The sequence below is a fragment of the Pogoniulus pusillus genome, chromosome 3, assembly GCF_015220805.1.
Source record: "Pogoniulus pusillus isolate bPogPus1 chromosome 3, bPogPus1.pri, whole genome shotgun sequence".
NCBI classification, from domain to species: Eukaryota; Metazoa; Chordata; class Aves; order Piciformes; family Lybiidae; genus Pogoniulus; species Pogoniulus pusillus.
In genome coordinates, this window is record NC_087266.1 from 47,680,028 (window position 1) to 47,696,699 (window position 16,672).

The 16,672-nt window shown below is 46.4% G+C and overlaps 1 protein-coding gene across 2 annotated transcripts in view; it reads right to left on the bottom strand.

Moving 5' to 3' along the window:
- NUFIP1 (nuclear FMR1 interacting protein 1) overlaps positions 1–16,658 on the bottom strand; it is a 31,193-nt gene extending 14,535 nt beyond the window's left edge. Inside the window, exons 1-6 of one of the 2 annotated variants that reach the window (XM_064175041.1) lie at positions 16,067–16,658; positions 15,704–15,792; positions 13,703–13,807; positions 12,466–12,528; positions 11,115–11,191; positions 2,668–2,760 (exon numbers count right to left, since the gene is read on the bottom strand). In XM_064175041.1, coding sequence (XP_064031111.1) covers positions 2,668–2,760; positions 11,115–11,191; positions 12,466–12,528; positions 13,703–13,807; positions 15,704–15,792; positions 16,067–16,367 — 728 coding nt within the window. In that variant the 5' untranslated portion in view covers positions 16,368–16,658. The remainder of the gene's footprint in view (positions 1–2,667; positions 2,761–11,114; positions 11,192–12,465; positions 12,529–13,702; positions 13,808–15,703; positions 15,793–16,066) is intronic. The other variant, XM_064175049.1, reaches the window with a different exon arrangement.
- Positions 16,659–16,672: the final 14 nt, after the last annotated feature.

The window sequence follows — 16,672 nt, forward strand, 5'->3', positions numbered from 1 at the left end:
ATAGGAAGGTACACAGTACCTGGAGAGTTAAATGAACTCCCCAGTTCCATAAGGTGTGACCTAGACAGAAAAGCAGATCTAGAAGCATCAACCTAAGCTTCCTGAAAATACTAATTATCAAACAACAGAAACTTAATTCCAGTATTTAGAGAGTGGCTACAAAGATGGAGACTCCCTTTTCACAAGGAGTTAATATAGAAAAGGTATGGGGTAATGGCATAATGGAGAAGAGGAAATCTCTTCACAAGGACAATCAGCCACTGGCATAATCTTCCCAGGAAAGTGATGGATTCCTCAATGTTAGATACCTTTAAGATTCAACTGGACAGAGTGCTGGGCCATCTTCCCAAAAGAGACTGGACCAGATGATCCTGGAGGTCCCTTCCAACCTGATATTCTATGATTAAGCCAGCAAAGTAAGACTGCAGCTAATCATCAGCACTTCACAACCATGAAAGACATACAACTCTGAACAAGCCTCGTGGCATGTTATGGTCAGTACTCTCTCAGCCTCACCTCCAGCTTAGAAGAAGTTCTGCTATCCCTAGTCAGCAGTGTAATACACCACACTTGAGCAAGACCCTTCTACAATTTCTATCTGGGTTGAGAGTCACTCATGTGCAAGGAGAGTCTCAGAGGTGTATTTCTGACCTGGTAACTTGTCACTGATAAGCAACCAGTGGAATATGGGGAAAGAAGAACACAAAACCAGGGCAAATGGTCACCTTTCCCCCCACCTACATTTCCACTTAAAGACCTTCTCCAACTGGAGATCCTCCTAAGACATCAATGGTTTTCTGTCTCATGCTGTGTACATGTCTGGCATCCCTGAAATTTTGAAGTGTTGAAATTCTGTGACCATTTATCTGGTTGGGCTCATTCTCATTCTGATGTCCCAAATGGTCATTTGGTGTCTCCATCCTTCTTAAGCTACAAGAAACAGAGTACAACTGCTTTCTATACACCTCTTCCCACCTACACAACTTCTCCCTTCCAAGCCACCCACTTGTTCACTTGTACAAAAGCATTCCCATTACCAGCATATCTTCCCAGTCTAATTCACCCTTCTTGAGAGGAGATCAGCACCTACAATAGCATTCAAGATGGCTTTTACATTGCACCAAAACACATTTAATTCTCCAGTCGTTTCATGACTGATTGCTCAGCCCTGATCACGTCATCCACCACAACACTCCCGCAGACAAGAAGCAAGCCACCACCTCCCTGTGCATCAGCCTCTAATCCATAAGAGGCTAATATTAGCTCCCATAATTCAGCTCCATCTACACAGAGAACTGCATTTCTGAATTTGCACAACCAGGCTCCAAATTGTCATTGTAGAAAATACTGAGTGTAGTCCTTGACCGAAGGTTAAAAGCAACATTCTGATTTCCCTGGGGCCTCAAACACGCAGAAAGAAACCCCAAGGTCACAAGCACATCCCAACAAATGTCAGCCTGGCATCTGCCTTCCCCTTGTGACAGATATACTACTCTTCACTTCCTGTTCAGAGGGGATAGGAGAAGCATGCACTATTAATCAGCTGTTGCAAGACGCCAGGCAGACTACCAAAGCGGTCCCCCTGCATCTCTAATCTCACATGCGAGGATGCTGAGATGAAGCAGTCAAAAAGCACTTCAGAGAACCACAAACAGAAAGTGCCATGGAAGTGTTAAGTATATAACCCCTTCTAAATCTTAGATATATGCTTTAGTAACACAGCTTGCAGAGAACAAGCTGCATTCTATTTTTGCCTCACGCATCAGTAAATTTGTGAGATAAGCACCAACTCCAGAACGTTTACTGTTGATATACAAAGCAGAAAGGACAGCTGTTTGGAGAGTTCATCATGTCTGTACTTCCAGATGCTCAGGGGAGGAGAAGGAGGACAAAAGAAAAGCTTTCTAAAACCAACCAGAGGTAAAGGTCACAGAGTAAAAGCAAGCAACCTATGATTTTGAGGGCTTTCTTCCCAAACAATTTTTCATATATAAGGGAACTAACAAATTTAACAGCTGGGAATTGTTGTTAGACATTTAAGACTAATGCATCTGACTCAAGCACAAGAGTTGCCAAATATACCTGTAGACACCACTGTTGTTACTGGGACACGCAGAAGTTCTCTCTGTATAAGAATCTCCAAACACAGTATTACACATGCTTGCATCTTAGAATAACAGAAACAACCAGGTTGGAAGAGACCTCCAAGATCATCCACTCCAACCTAGCACCCAGCCCTAGCCACTCAACTAGACCATGGCACTAAGTGCCTCAGCCAGGCTTTGCTTGAACACCTCCAGGGATGGTGACTCCACCACCTCCCTGGGCAGCCCATTCCAATGCCAATCACTCTCTCTGACAACAACTTCCTCCTAACATCCAGCCTAGACTTCCCCTGGCACAACTTAAGACTGTGTCCCCTTGTTCTATTGCTGGTTGCCTGGCAGAAGAGACCAACCCCCACCTGGCTACAACCTCCCTTCAGGTAGTTGTAGACAGCAATGAGGTCCCCCCTGAGCCTCCTCTTCTGTAAACAGCACAACGCTACACCTGCAATTGGTCAAGTGACCTGTCCTCTTGTGTGCACAGTGGAAGAAGTTAAGTACTGCAGAGTGTACTTCTGAACTCACGAGGAGGAAGGTAACAAGACTGGTTCCAAATGCTTACCCAAACTGCTGGGTAGTCAACACTTCACCTCTTTCTTCCTTCTGTACCTGCACCGTCTTCTTTCTTTCAATGTTGGCCAACGTGGGGAAATTTCTGGAAGGAAAGCAAAGAAATAACTGAGTAGCTCTTAAATGACTCACTGTGCTTTGTCAATTCCCCCTTTACCACCCTCTAGAAAAGGTGAGCATTTTGAACAACATTTCATGGAACCCTTACCTGTTGCTTTCCCTCTTAAAAAGGCATTGCTGAGGGGAAAAAAAAACCACACCAAACACAAATGCTCAGATTAAAAAAACAACTCAAAAATATTAAATTGGCATGATTAGTGTGTTCAGTTTGGGCTCCCCAGCTTGGGAGGGACAGGGATCTGCTGGAAAGGGTCCTGTGGAGGACTAAGAGGATGATTAGAGGACATGGCTTATGAGGAGAGGCTGAAGGACCTGGGGCTGTTTAGTCTGGAGAAAAGACTTAGAGGGGGTTTGAGAAATGTTTCTAAGTATCTGAAGGCTGCCAGGAGTGGGGGGACAGGCTCTGCTCACTGCTCCCTGGGTTAGGACAAGGAGCAATGGGTGTAAATTGCAGCAAAAAGAGGTTCCTCCTCAACACAAGGGGGAACTTCTTTCCTGTAAGGGTCCCAGAGCACTGGAACAGGCTCCTCAGAGAGGTCGTGGAGTCTCCTTCACTGGAGCCTTTCAAGGCCTGTCTGGATGTGTTCTTCTGTGATCTGTGTTAGATTGTATTGTCCTGCTCTGGCAGGGGGGTTGGACTTGATGATCTCCTTGAGTCCCTTCCAACTCCTAACATCCTGTGATCCTATGATTAGACTCACCAGCAAGCTACTGATAAAACAGTGCAGTTACACATACGCACCCTCTGCCTGCCCCTACTCATAACAGCATAACTTAGTCCAGCATTTTTATGGTGTCTCAGCAGGAGTATTTCAATGACCCAAAAAGGTGCATCTTGCATTCAGAATCATAGAATCAACCAGGTTGGAGGAGACCTCCAAGATCATCCAGTCCAACCTAGCACCCAGCCCTAGCCACTCATCCAGACCATGGCACTAAGTGCCTCAGCCAGGCTTTGCTTGAACACCTCCAGGCATGGTGACTCCACCACCTCCCTGGGCAGCCCATTCCAATGGTTTAGCAAACCTACTGCTGAGTTCTCATAATACAAAAAGAAAATATGTAAGAATGGCTCGTGGGTGAGAGAGGGGAAAGCAGTTAAGGTTCCTCTTGAGCAACATTCAGTTGTTGAGCTTGCACACTGACCTCTAGTTCACCGGAATCACTGCCCCTTTCATACCAGCTTCAAGAAAAATTGCTAAGTCATGCAGATTTACTGTTATATCCATCTCCCAAACCATTCTTCTCTTCCATTTCCCAGCCCCCTCCCTGAGGACAAAAGCTACACTGGTTCCAACATGCAAAGGCTGCTGCAGATTACTGACAGAGCCCCAAAATGGCTCCGCTTGCTGCTCTGTAAACGTTCATTAGCTAAATCCCAGAGCTTTGAGATAAAGGTGGTCAATAAGAGACACAAGCACACCCCCACCAGCTTCTGGAGAGAAATGCAAAGTATAAAGAGTGAATAGGTCTGTTAAAATAGAGTAATGAGAAACTTTGAACAGCTACTCACTATAAATAGCTATAAAAAAGGACACTTCTCCTTAAATATTTAACCATGTCACATGCATCTGCCCCGTTTTACAGCATGAATGTTAACTCTCACACAGCTTCAGCCACACACCAAGGGAAAAAGATGAGGAGTATTTCCTATGAGACACACTGTGAACTTCTCTCCTCTCACTGGATTTGAACATGAGCTTGTCAATATCTCTTTTGATTGGATTTCTCCCAAACATCCCAAACACAGCTCAAATGAGTGTAGGCATATGGTGCTTTATCTCTGCTCTTTCCTGTTAGGTACAATTCTTTCATCTATGTTATAACACTTGCAGTAGAAAGCAAGCATGCAATGAGTTCTTTAATCTCAAGAGCTTCCCATTGATAGAGACTCCTGTAACTTGACACCTCTCCACACTTTTAGGGTAAGGGATTTTCCTTCATACAAGTAAGGCTCACAGAGGAAGAGAGCTCTAAAATATTCTCAGAGAAGCCCCAAGCTTGTCTCACAAATCAATAGAATCATAGAATCAAACAGGTTGGAAAAGACCTCCAAGCTCATCCAGTCCAACCTATCCCCCAGCCCTGTCCAGTCAACCAGACCATGGCACTAAGTGCCTCAGCCAGGCTTTGCTTGAACACCTCCAGGGATGGTGACTCCACCACCTCCCTGGGCAGCCCATTCCAATGGCAAATCACTCTCTCTGTGAAGAATGTTAAGACATAGGGGAATACCCTTAATTCTGAAGCAAAGGAGGCTCCATAGTGCTCCGGAACTTGTGCTGGTTAAAGCCATATTCAGACATGCTCTCATAATATGACCCAAGACACAACTGCCTCCCACTTTCACTCTTACAAGTAATCACTCCCTCCACCAAGCCACCATAACTGACTCCAGTTCTGTTATTTGTCATGACAGATCTCTCCCAAATCACCCACCCAGCTGACACCAGCAGTAAATAACAGCTAAAGACATCCCTATGTCCAGGTATGCCTGCAAAAGCATGTCTGAAAGCACCTGTAGTGGCTGTGTTTGTTTTCTTTTGCTTCTCAGATGTTAAATTGCATTTTACTCATTGCCTTTACCTTGGGTAGAAAATACACCTGCTTTGACAGCACACCTGCAGTGTTTCAAGTCATTCATAATGTGCAAATGGGCACCTGCTCCTAACAACTTGGTGGGCAGTAAGCTCTAGCTAGACATTCAAGGTCACTGGCCTTGGTACAAGGCAGACTGGGTTCACTCCTCCCCAAGGGCTCTGCTGTCATGAAAAGGCTGCTTCAAGCCCACCACTGGGTCCTGCTGGGATCTGGCCAAGCCAACTCCAGTTGTCTCTGCAAGGAGTAAGCAGACCAAATAGGTGTAGATCGAAGTTACCCACCCAACATATCAGCCCCAGTGCAAATCCACAACTCATCTGGTACCACAACCTCAGCACAAGGTCTGTGCACCTCCTAGCATCAGCTAGACATATCCATGGAGGTAGCAAAATTCAACTGAACCTTAAAGTGTAGGCAGGTATCTACAATGCAAACACTGTGGCAGACTTCACAAAATTCATTATCTAAAGACAGCCACAAAGTACTCAAGAGAGGTCAAATAAAGAAATATAGCTCTGTTTTTAAATACAAACAGAGAAGTTTTATTCAAGAGACTCACTTTAAGAAGACTGCTCCTGAACAGAGGCATGCCTCAGTCTAGACTGATTCTCTCTACATAAAGGGCCCTGTGTTAAAAACCTGATGAGCTGACTTGGGTTTGAATCCTTTTCAGAAAGCATGACCTCCTCCTCCTCTTTGTTAACTTCTGTTAGATGAGGTTCTTAAAACATTACCTACAAACACTACTGAAGCAGAAGCAGTCCAGCACTCAGGTCCTGCAATCAGCTTGTCAGAGCTTTAGCACCAACAGCTTCATCAGTCACCACAAAGGCTTTACCAACCTAGCTAAGCAACTGTCAAAGGAGGACTTAAACTAGGATGTGATGGTCTAACACAGCAGACATCATGAAAGAGACAGTACTGCCCAAGAAAGCAGCTTCAGTTACCAACCACAGCTGCTTCTGTAAGCCAAACTGGAAGTTCTTCAGTATAAATGGTCAGGATAACACCATAAAACTCATTTTCAGGCTAGAATGAATGCATGACATATACATCAACAAAGCAACATGCCAGCTAAAGGATATCCTAAGCTTCCAGAGACAGGAAATGCTGACACTGAGAATAATCACTAACATCTGTGCCTTAGGGAGTTAGTGAACAGATTTGGTTTATTTGGGGCTTTCTTTTGTCCAATAGATGAGTGCACTAGGTGGAGTCATAGATTTTATAGGCCACTGTACACTGTTTTGCTCAAATAAACAAAGCAAACTATTTCTCAGCAAGCAGTGGAAAAAGAGCTTGGTCAGTCTGAACAGAAAGGAAACTTTTTCAGTAGTGGTTCACACAAGGAATTTCTGAGTTGAGAGCCATATACATTTATCACCCTTATAGGAACAGCACTGTGATCCATTTGTCTCAATATCTTGAGCTGGACTTGATTGCACGCACAAAAACAACAGCAAAGGGGACATGAATAGCCCAAAGGGAACAAAGATGGCCCAGAGAGCTGATACAATCTTGGTTTAAGACTCCCAGGCATGTTATCAACCTCTCTGTCTCTAGTGTGATTACCCTGTCAGCTGAGGCAGTTTTATTGCTAATCCATTCCTGCAGTTCAGGGTAACCTTTACTGTATCTGTGTTTACCTTGATCTGCCCACGCATTCCTTCTACTTGGCTTTGTTTTCTCTCCTTTTACCAGGTGCTGTTTTCCTTACTGACTATTCAACTACTACGTATATAACACCAGGGACAATTCCAAGCTACTCTAGGCTTATCATCACTCAACCAGAGAACCACAAATTAAAAGCAGAGTGGTTGACAGTACTGACCTTCATTAATGAAGCACATGCTCAGCCTATGGCAGAGAACAAATCACTAAATGAACAACAACAACCAAAACCACCTCAAAAGATTCAAGGGGAGAAGGAGCATTCATGAGCAAGACACAAGCTCAAGAAAATCCCTCAACTTCATATTAGGAACTAAGCAAAAGTAAGTTCAACAATTTGCTTTAACACCAGAGCAGCCTTGCCACTTTCTTTCTAACAACCTTTGCTCAAAAAGGTTTGGCTAGAAACGAATGGGCCAGCAGGACCCAGATCTCACTTGGGAAGAAGGCAGCAATCTCCTGCTGACACACTGAGGAAATGCACAACAGATAATGCTCTTTCATGTTTCACTCAAAAGTGGATGCTGGAAACAGCACATTTCTCAACACTTGGGACGGGGCAAATCACAGCATCACAGGATATTAATTAGGGGTTGGAAGGGACCCAAGGAGATCATCGAGTCCAACCGCCCTGCCAGAGCAGGACAATACAATCTAACACACAGCACAGAGGAACACATCCAGACAGGCCTTGAAAGGCTCCAGAGAAGGAGACTCCACAACCTCCCTGGGGAGCCTGTTCCAGTGCTCTGGGACCCTTACAGTAAAGAAGTTCCCCCTTGGGTTGAGGTGGAACCTCTTTTGCTGCAACTTACACCCATTGCTCCTTGTCCTGTCACGGGGAGCAAGTGAGCAGAGCCTGTCCCCCCATTCCTGGCCAGCCTTCAGATACTTATAAACATTTATCAACCCTCCTCTAAGTCTTCTTTTCTCCAGCCTAAAAAGCCCCAGGTCCTTCAGCCTCCCCTCATAAGCCATGCCCTCCATAGCCAAAGTTGATGTCAGACTTGGCAACCATCTGTCTGCAAAACATAGGGAAACCCTGAGATCCCATGGAAATTCATCTCTATCACTGTTCACTTGATTAGACTGCCTGGCTCAGCAGGTTCAATGAGCCACAAACCATTAAAGAATCTTTGGGGTAAGTGGAGTCGTGAAGCTTTCAGCAATGAAGAGGGCATTGTACAGAATCAGCCAGGAAAACAGCATTCTGACCCAGTATATTTCATCTAGGGATACTCATTCCTTACCAGCTCTGCCCACCCTGCCCCAGCCTTCTGCATGAATAAGGCTGCATTTTTAAACACAGGCTGTAAAAGATTTTAAGCAGGATATACAGCTGAGCAACACAGCAGCTAATGAAGAAGAAAAATCTCTGTAAGTAACTATTTATAACAGCTGAAAGAACAAGCAAGACAGGAATGCTACGGATGCAGCATGGAAATGCACATGTTAAATCACGGCAACCTAATTGGAAACAAACTGCTAATGACCTAAAAGATTCATTCTTAGCTTTGACTGGAGCAGCTAGAAGGAAAAAGGCTTTTTCCTGTCACCATAAACTAAACCTGCCTAATATCTCAGACTCCCTCTGGTGTCCTTTTTTTCTGTACAGTGCAATGTTTACTGCGAGGCAACAGCAGACGTTCAGCACTAAACAGATGCTTTGCTGGTGAGCCAATTAATGCTTCATAAAAGTTTCTGATGAGTTTTTCCTCTTTGCTCAATTAATAATATTTCTTTAAAAGAAAGAAACAAACAAAAAAGGTAAAAAAGAAGGATGTTAGGACAGTTTCCTTGCAGTACAAAAAGTAACAAAGGCCACCCAGGTAGTCATTCTGCACCTATCAATCACAGCTAAAGGAGACAGGCATAGAAAAGACTGAAGTACCAGAACAAATCACAGCACTACTCCATCTAGCGGTCTGGGCTTAGAGGGTTCTAATCTTCTATTGTCTTTTTCGGTTGGTGGTGTGGAATATAAAACACTTCCATTGATTTTGCTGTGCTTTAGTGAACAAAGGCTTTCAGCAACTGCCAAATTATATTAATCTGTACAAAACGCAACAGCATCCACCACGAGGTCCTCTAGAAACTCAGCAAAAACATTCCCAGGCCTTTATCATCCTTACAATTCACTGTAGATAAATCAGAGAATCAACCAGGTTGGAAGAGACCTCCAACATCATCCAGTCCAACCTAGCACCCAGCCCTAGCCACTCAACTAGACCATGGCACTAAGTGCCTCAGCCAGGCTTTGCTTCAACACCTCCAGGGATGGTGCCTCCACCACCTCCCTGGGCAGCCCATTCCAATGCCAATCACTCTCTCTGCCAACAACTTCCTCCTAACATCCAGCCTATACCTACCCCAGCACAGCTTGAGACTGTGTCCCCTTGTTCTGTTGCTGGTTGCCTGGCAGAAGAGACCAACCCCCACCTGCCCACAACTTCCCTTCAGGCAGTTGTAGACAGCAATGAGATCCCCCCTGAGCCTCCTCTTCTCCAGGCTAAACACTCCCAGCTCCCTCAGCCTCTCCTCATAGGCTTTGTTTTCCAGGTCCCTCACCAGCTTTGTTGCCCTTGTCTGGACACCTTCCAGCACCTCAACATCTCTCTTGAATTGAGGGGCCCAGAACTGGACACAGTACTCAAGGTGTGGCCTGAGCAGTGCTGAGTACAGGGCAAGAATAACCTCCCTCATCCTACTGGCCACACTGTTCTGATCCAGGAACAATCAATACTAACCTAGCACCAAACTTTCACGTGCACAGATCACAAGCAATTTTTGTCAGTGGCATTTCAAACATGGGGGAATTTTTTTGTTTGTTTCTGTATCGAGAAGAGCTGCTTAAAAAATAAAATGAGCACACATACAAAAAAAGGAGCCTATAGATTATCTTCATTTGTTAAACATGAACAAGCAGATGCAAGATTTCACTGCTGTAATGTGCAGCAGTAAGACTTGCCTCTGCCTCTCTGAAATTTGCAGAAGAAGCTGGTGTACAAATGGAAGTTAAAACTTGCAAGATTGAACTTACAAGGGGAGAAATTTTGCTTTTCAATGCAGCAAAAGCTGACAAAATAATAAAATTTCCTACCCTACATTTCACTTATTTCTACTTTTTAATCAAGTCACTATGGAAGAACTCATCAAGGACAGCCATGTTCAAGGTAAGAATGGATTAACATTGCTTTCTGACATCAGTAAGATTGCATCAGACAATTGGGTTCACTTTCATTTAGAAGAACAAAGAGGCAACTGGCACACTGCCCTAGCTTATCAGCAGTGACTTTGAAATTAAGTCTGTATCACTCCTCACTCTGCATATAAGATCTTTGCTCAAGGAAATAAAACCCTGGTACTGACCACTTGTAAGGCTCTGAGTCAGGAGAAGAAACAAGGAAAGTCCACAGCATCTTTCCCCTGCTAGAGAAGAGTAGATTTTAATCTGCTCAAGGCTGAGAAAAAAAACAAGTGAGGTAAGATCTATGGAATGGAAGTACACTGTGAAAGTTTAAGCACTTCAGTGTTGGTCAACAGCAAAAATATACCACTTCACAGATTATCTTTGGTTGGAAGAGCCCTCCAAGATTATCTAGTCCAACCTTTGACTCAGCACTGCAAGGTCACTGCTAAATCACAGAATCATGGAATGATTTGGGTTGGAAGGAAAACTTTAAGATCATCTAGTACCAAGCCCCTGCAACCTTCCACTAGATTGTATTGCTAAAATGTCTCAGTGATCAGGTTAAAAAGAATGAGTAGATTACCTAACCTCAAGTACCAAATCAAACATCTGGGAAAGCTACTTCCTCCTCAGCTGATATCTCACCTTCTCTTATAATCATCCAAACTGACTACATTCTCTGCAGCTTGCACCCTCCTGGCTCAAGCATTCTGACAAAACCCACAACCACAGCACTTTTGCATAGTCAAAGAAACAGCATCTGCAAGCACATGCTGCTACTGCCTTTCAACTGTCACACAATGATCACACAGGGAAAATACAGTCATTCAAACTGATAGAGCACAAGCCTTACTCACTTTTTTCTTTCTTCTCTCCATCTAGCAATCTCTTCTGGGCTATCCAATTTTATTCTTTTAGCTCCAGGTCCATGTGCCTAAGGAAAAAGTGTAGGTGTTTAAAAGAAGAAAGAAAAAGCTCACAAGAAAGCATTCTGTCAGCTACAATAGCATTGCACTGCCCATCTCCAGCCATGGTGAGACTGCACAGTGATTACAAAATCACAGTATCACAGTATTATTAGGATTGGAAGAGACCTCATAGATCATCAAGTCCAACCCTTTACCACAGAGCTCAAGGCTAGACCATGGCACCAAGTGCCACGTCCAATCCTGCCTTGAACAGCTCCAGGGACGGCGACTCCACCACCTCCCCGGGCAGCCCATTCCAGTGTCCAATGACTCTCTCAGGGAAGAACTTTCTCCTCACCTCCAGCCTAAATCTCCCCTGGCATAGCTTGAGGCTGTGTCCTCTCGTTCTGGTGCTGGCCACCTGAGAGAAGACAGCAACCTCCTCCTGGCCACAACCTCCCCTCAGGTAGTTGTAGACAGCAATAAGGTCTCCCCTGAGCCTCCTCCAGGCTAACCAATCCCAGCTCCCTCAGCCTCTCCTCGTAGGGCTGTGCTCAAGGCCTCTCCCCAGCCTCGTTGCCCTTCTCTGGACACGCTCAAGCATCTCAGTGTCCCTCCTAAACTGGGGGGCCCAGAACTGAACACAGCACTCAAGGTGTGGTCTAACCAGTGCAGAGTACAGGGGCAGAATGACCTCCCTGCTCCTGCTGACCACACCATTCCTGATGCAGGCCAGGATGCCACTGGCTCTCTTGGCCACCTGGGCACACTGCTGGCTCATGTTCAGGCAGGTATCAATCAGCACCCCCAGATCCCTCTCTGTCTGGCTGCTCTCCAGCCACTCCGACCCCAGCCTGTATCTCTGCATGGGGTTGCTGAGGCCACAGTGCAGCACTCTGCACTTGGAGCTATTGAATGCCATCCCCTTGGACTCTGCCCATCTGTCCAGGTGGTCAAGGTCCTGCTGCAGAGCCCTTCTGCCCTCCAACCCAGCCACATCTGCCCCCAGCTTGGTGTCATCTGCAAACTTGCTGATGGCTGACTCCATGCCCTCATCCAGGTCATCTATGAAGATGTTAAAAAGGATGGGGCCCAGCACTGATCCCTGAGGGACACCACTAGTGACTGAATCCATTCAAACAAAAACCCCCACAGCATGCACCATACTTTCAACCACAACATGGTCTTACAACAGATTCTACTCAGAGGTGGGGTGTTTTCCATCCTGAAGGATGAAAGCAAGCTTCTGAAGAAAAGGAAAAGAGACTACAGTACAGATTGCCTACTTTCAGACACTTACATTTTTCCAGTGTATCTCGACTATCTTCTCATGTGCACTGAACGTGCAACCTTCTACTGTGCACTGCAAGACAAAGGGGTGAACTTAAGATACATCAGGTTACAGAAGTCATAAGCAAGCATTTAAGCACACTTCAAAAACTCAGGGCCAGATGTGTGTACAATTAGTTATATAAAACTTTAAAGCTGCTCAGTTTCAAAACAAATGTGATGGCAAAACCAGTAAGAAGGGACAATGTACTTGTAAGTTTAATCTGATGTTAAGATAACCAGTAAAGCAAGCATATCTGATAATTTAAGGTGTTCAAGAAAATCCTGGATGAGGCACTTAGTGCCATGGTCTAGTTGACTGGATAGAGCTGGGGGATGGGTTGGACTGTATGGTCTTGGAGGTCTCTTCCAACCTGGTTGATTCTATGATTCTATGAATATGAGGTTACCTAAAGAGGAGGATTTGCAAGACTCTCCAATTTCAGATTTTGATACTTTTAGCAACAAAGCAGTGAACTTTAAAAATACATTCTCCACAGACTTTTCACACAAATGTTTTATAAGCTACGGTGATAACAGTGAATTAAGTCTCCCCACTTAGCAACACTCCAGAAGAAAGGCACTGATTTACTTCTATAACAAAACCAAAAATACAACTGGCAACTCCCCTACACACAAGCCTTGAGCACAAGCCCTATGAGGAGAGGCTGAGGGAGCTGGGATTGGTTAGCCTGGAGAAGAGGAGGCTCAGGGGTGACTTCACTGCTGTCTACAACTACCTGAGGGGAGGTTGTAGCCAGAAGGAGGTTGCTCTCTTCTCTCAGGTGGCCAGCACCAGAACAAGAGGACACAGCCTCAAGCTATGCCAGGGGAAGTTTAGGCTGGACGTGAGGACAAAGTTCTTCACTGAGAGAGTCATTGGACACTGGAATGGGCTGCCCGGGGAGGTGGTGGAGTCGCTGTCCCTGGAGCTGTTCAAGGCAGGATTGGACGTGGCACTTGGTGCCATGGTCTGGCCTTGAGCTCTGTGGTAAAGGGTTGGACTTGATGATCTGTGAGGTCTCTTCCAACCTTGGTGATACTGTGATACACAGCATTCAGGGGGAAAAAAAAACTGTGCTAATGTTTTGTAGCTCTGAAATCTCTTTGCTAAGTCTTCCATTCAAACACTTAAGACTATAGCTAACTACTTATTAGGCACATAGTTAAAAATCAAAGTGCAAATAAACTGAGCCAAACTCAACAACCTGTTTATGCTGTGAAATATGTTCGTCGTATTTCTCCTGGTTTTTATAGCCACGGTCACAGGTATCACAATAATGAGTGAAAACTGGCTCTTTTTTCTTTTTTTTCTGGAAAAAAAAACATAAAGAACAAGAAATCATCTCCACAGTGCAAGGTGTTCCTGTTTTTAAATAGGCATCAAACACTTGTATGAGTAATTTGGTTATTAAAAGCATCAATTCAAACGTGTCAAAGATAAACAAGGGGTACTGATAGATAGTAGGCTGAAGATGAGCCAGCAGTGTGTCCAGGTGGCCAAGAGAGCCAATGGCATCCTGGCCTGCATCAGGAGCAGTGTGGCCAGTAGGACAAGGGAGGTTATTCTGCCCCTGTACTCAGCACTGGTCAGGCCACACCTTGAGTGCTGTGTCCAGTTCTGGGCTCCTCAATTCAAGAGAGATGTTGAGGTGCTGGAAGGTGTCCAGAGAAGGGCAACAAAGCTGGTGAGGGGCCTGGAGCACAAATCCTATGAGGAGAGGTTGAGGGAGCTGGGGGTGTTTAGCCTGGAGAAGAGGAGGCTCAGGGGTGATCTTATTACTGTCTACAACTACCTGAAGGGGCATTGTAGCCAGGTGGGGGGTGGCCTCTTCTCCCAGGCAACCAGCAACAGAACAAGGGGACACAGTCTCAAGTTGTGCCAGGGTAGGTATAGGCTGGATGTTAGGAAGAAGTTCTTCACAGAGAGAGTGATTGGCATTGGAATGGGCTGCCCAGGGAGGTGGTGGAGGCACCGTCCCTGGGGGTCTTCAAGAAAAGCCTGGCTGAGGCACTTAGTGCCATGGTCTGGTTGAGTGGCTAGGGCTGGGTGCTAGGTTGGACTGGATGATCTTGGAGGTCTCTCCCAACCTGGTTGATTCTATGATTAAATTCTATGATTAAACCTAACACGAGTGCGGAGTTCAAATCGCTCACCTTCCAAACAAAGCATCCTGCACTTAGCTCCTTTCCCTGCCACTTTTCCATCAATTAACACTTCTGCCAACATTTCAGAATGACACACATTTATTAAGAGCTCACAGGAGAGCTCCACTACAGCCCTGAGCTTCTTCCTTGCCAAGTTAGATCATGCTTGTTCTCGCACGACAGCCGAGAGCTTGGAAGACAGCACAGATCTCTCTGTCTCCCACTACACACATCAGGGTGATCTGGCTCTGATAATGTACCAGAGCACTGATGCAATTCAGGCACTTGTATATCACAACAGTAAGTGCTTTTCTAAAGTACATGTTAGAATTTGGTTTCAATCCATCTTCTTGAGCTCAAGCTTTGCAGACTGTCATGTTTGCTTTCACCTCAACAGACATATTAAACAAGGGTATGTGGTCTCCACATACCATAGGGCAAGTGGCTGGATGAGGCACTTAGTGCCATGGTCTGGTTGAGTGGCTAGGGCTGGGTGCTAGGTTGGACTGGATGAGCTTGGAGGTCTCTTCCAACTTGCTTGATTCTATGATTCTATGAATGCCATCATCACAGAATGACACAGTGGTCTGAGCTGGAAACAACCTTCAAACACCATCTATTCCAAACTTCCCTGAAATAAGCAGTGACATCTTTAACTAGATCAGGTTGCTCAGAGCCTTGTCCAACTACACCTTGGATGTTTTTAGGGATAGGGCATCTATTCTATAGGCAGTATATTTCTTTATTTCACTACATGCACTGTGAAAAAACATCCAGTCTAGAGCTACCCTTTTTAGTTTAAAAGCATTATCCCTTCTCTTGTCACAACAGGCCTTGCTAAAAAGACTATAGACTATCCCCATCTTTCTTATGGTCCCATTTAGACACTGAAAGGCCCAAATAAGGTCTCCCTGGAGCCTTCTCTCCTCCAGGTGGAACAGTCCAAACTCCCTCATCTTGTACTGACAGAAGAGGTGTTCCAACCCTCGCTTCTCTGGCCCTCCTGTGGTACCACTCCAATAGGTTCCCATCTTTAGCACAACGGAGAACCCAGTCCATACCTTTGGCTTGTTATTTTCTTCTGGGAAACGTTTACCAAACCCAGACGCTTGCTCACCTTGCCATTTCTGGGAGAAACTGCCCTTTCCACCTTACAAAAACAAAACACAACAGCAAAACTCTCAAACGGCCAGTTACACAAGCAGTTGTTAGCAGACACCCCGCTACCTCCTCGAGCCAGCTGTGCCAGAGAAGGGCCTGGGGGAGAAAGGAGAAATGTGGCACAGCCAGCAGTGCACATGCCTGGACGGAAGGGAGTCCTCTGCCCTCCCAGCGTTAGGGACAGTCCTAGGGTACCCGCCAGTAAGGAACGGGAAAGACTCCCCGAGCCCAGCAGACGACTTCCCTCCCTCCGCCTGCCTCACCAGCATAGGAGCCCCGCGGCTGTTCTCTGTATGACGGCGGGCACCAGGTAGCGGGTGGTGGCGGGAAACTGCTGGGCTGCGAGCAGCTCTCGGCAGGCTGCGAGTAGCTGTCGGTCGGCGCGCAGGTCTCGGGCTGCGAGTAGCCGTCGGGCGGCGGGTAACTGTCAGGAGGCGGGTAGTGGCCGGGCGGCGGGTAGGGCCCGGGGGAAGTCCAGAAGCCAGGCTCCCAGGGCGGCGGAGGGCAGAAAAAGGGCGGAGGGAAGCCCGGTGGAGGCGGCGGATACCAGGCGAAGGGGTTCATGTCAGGCCCGAAGCAGCTGTCCCAGCGCAGCGCCTGCTCCGCGGGGCGCTCCCACCGCCTACCCACGTGGGGACACACCGGCGGCGCCCACAAAACGCGTCACTTCCCGGGAGTGGCTGCGCCGCCAGGGGGTCAGCGCGCTAGCGGGCGCTGCCCATGACGGTGTCCGGAGGCGCCGGAAGTACAGCTGTAGAGGGGCGGGAAGCGAAGTGAGACGGAGCCGAGGTGCCTGGCCGCGCCCCCGGGCCGAGCGCCGCGCCCCCGGGACTAGGAGCCTGGCTGCGCCCCCGGGACCAGGAGCCTCT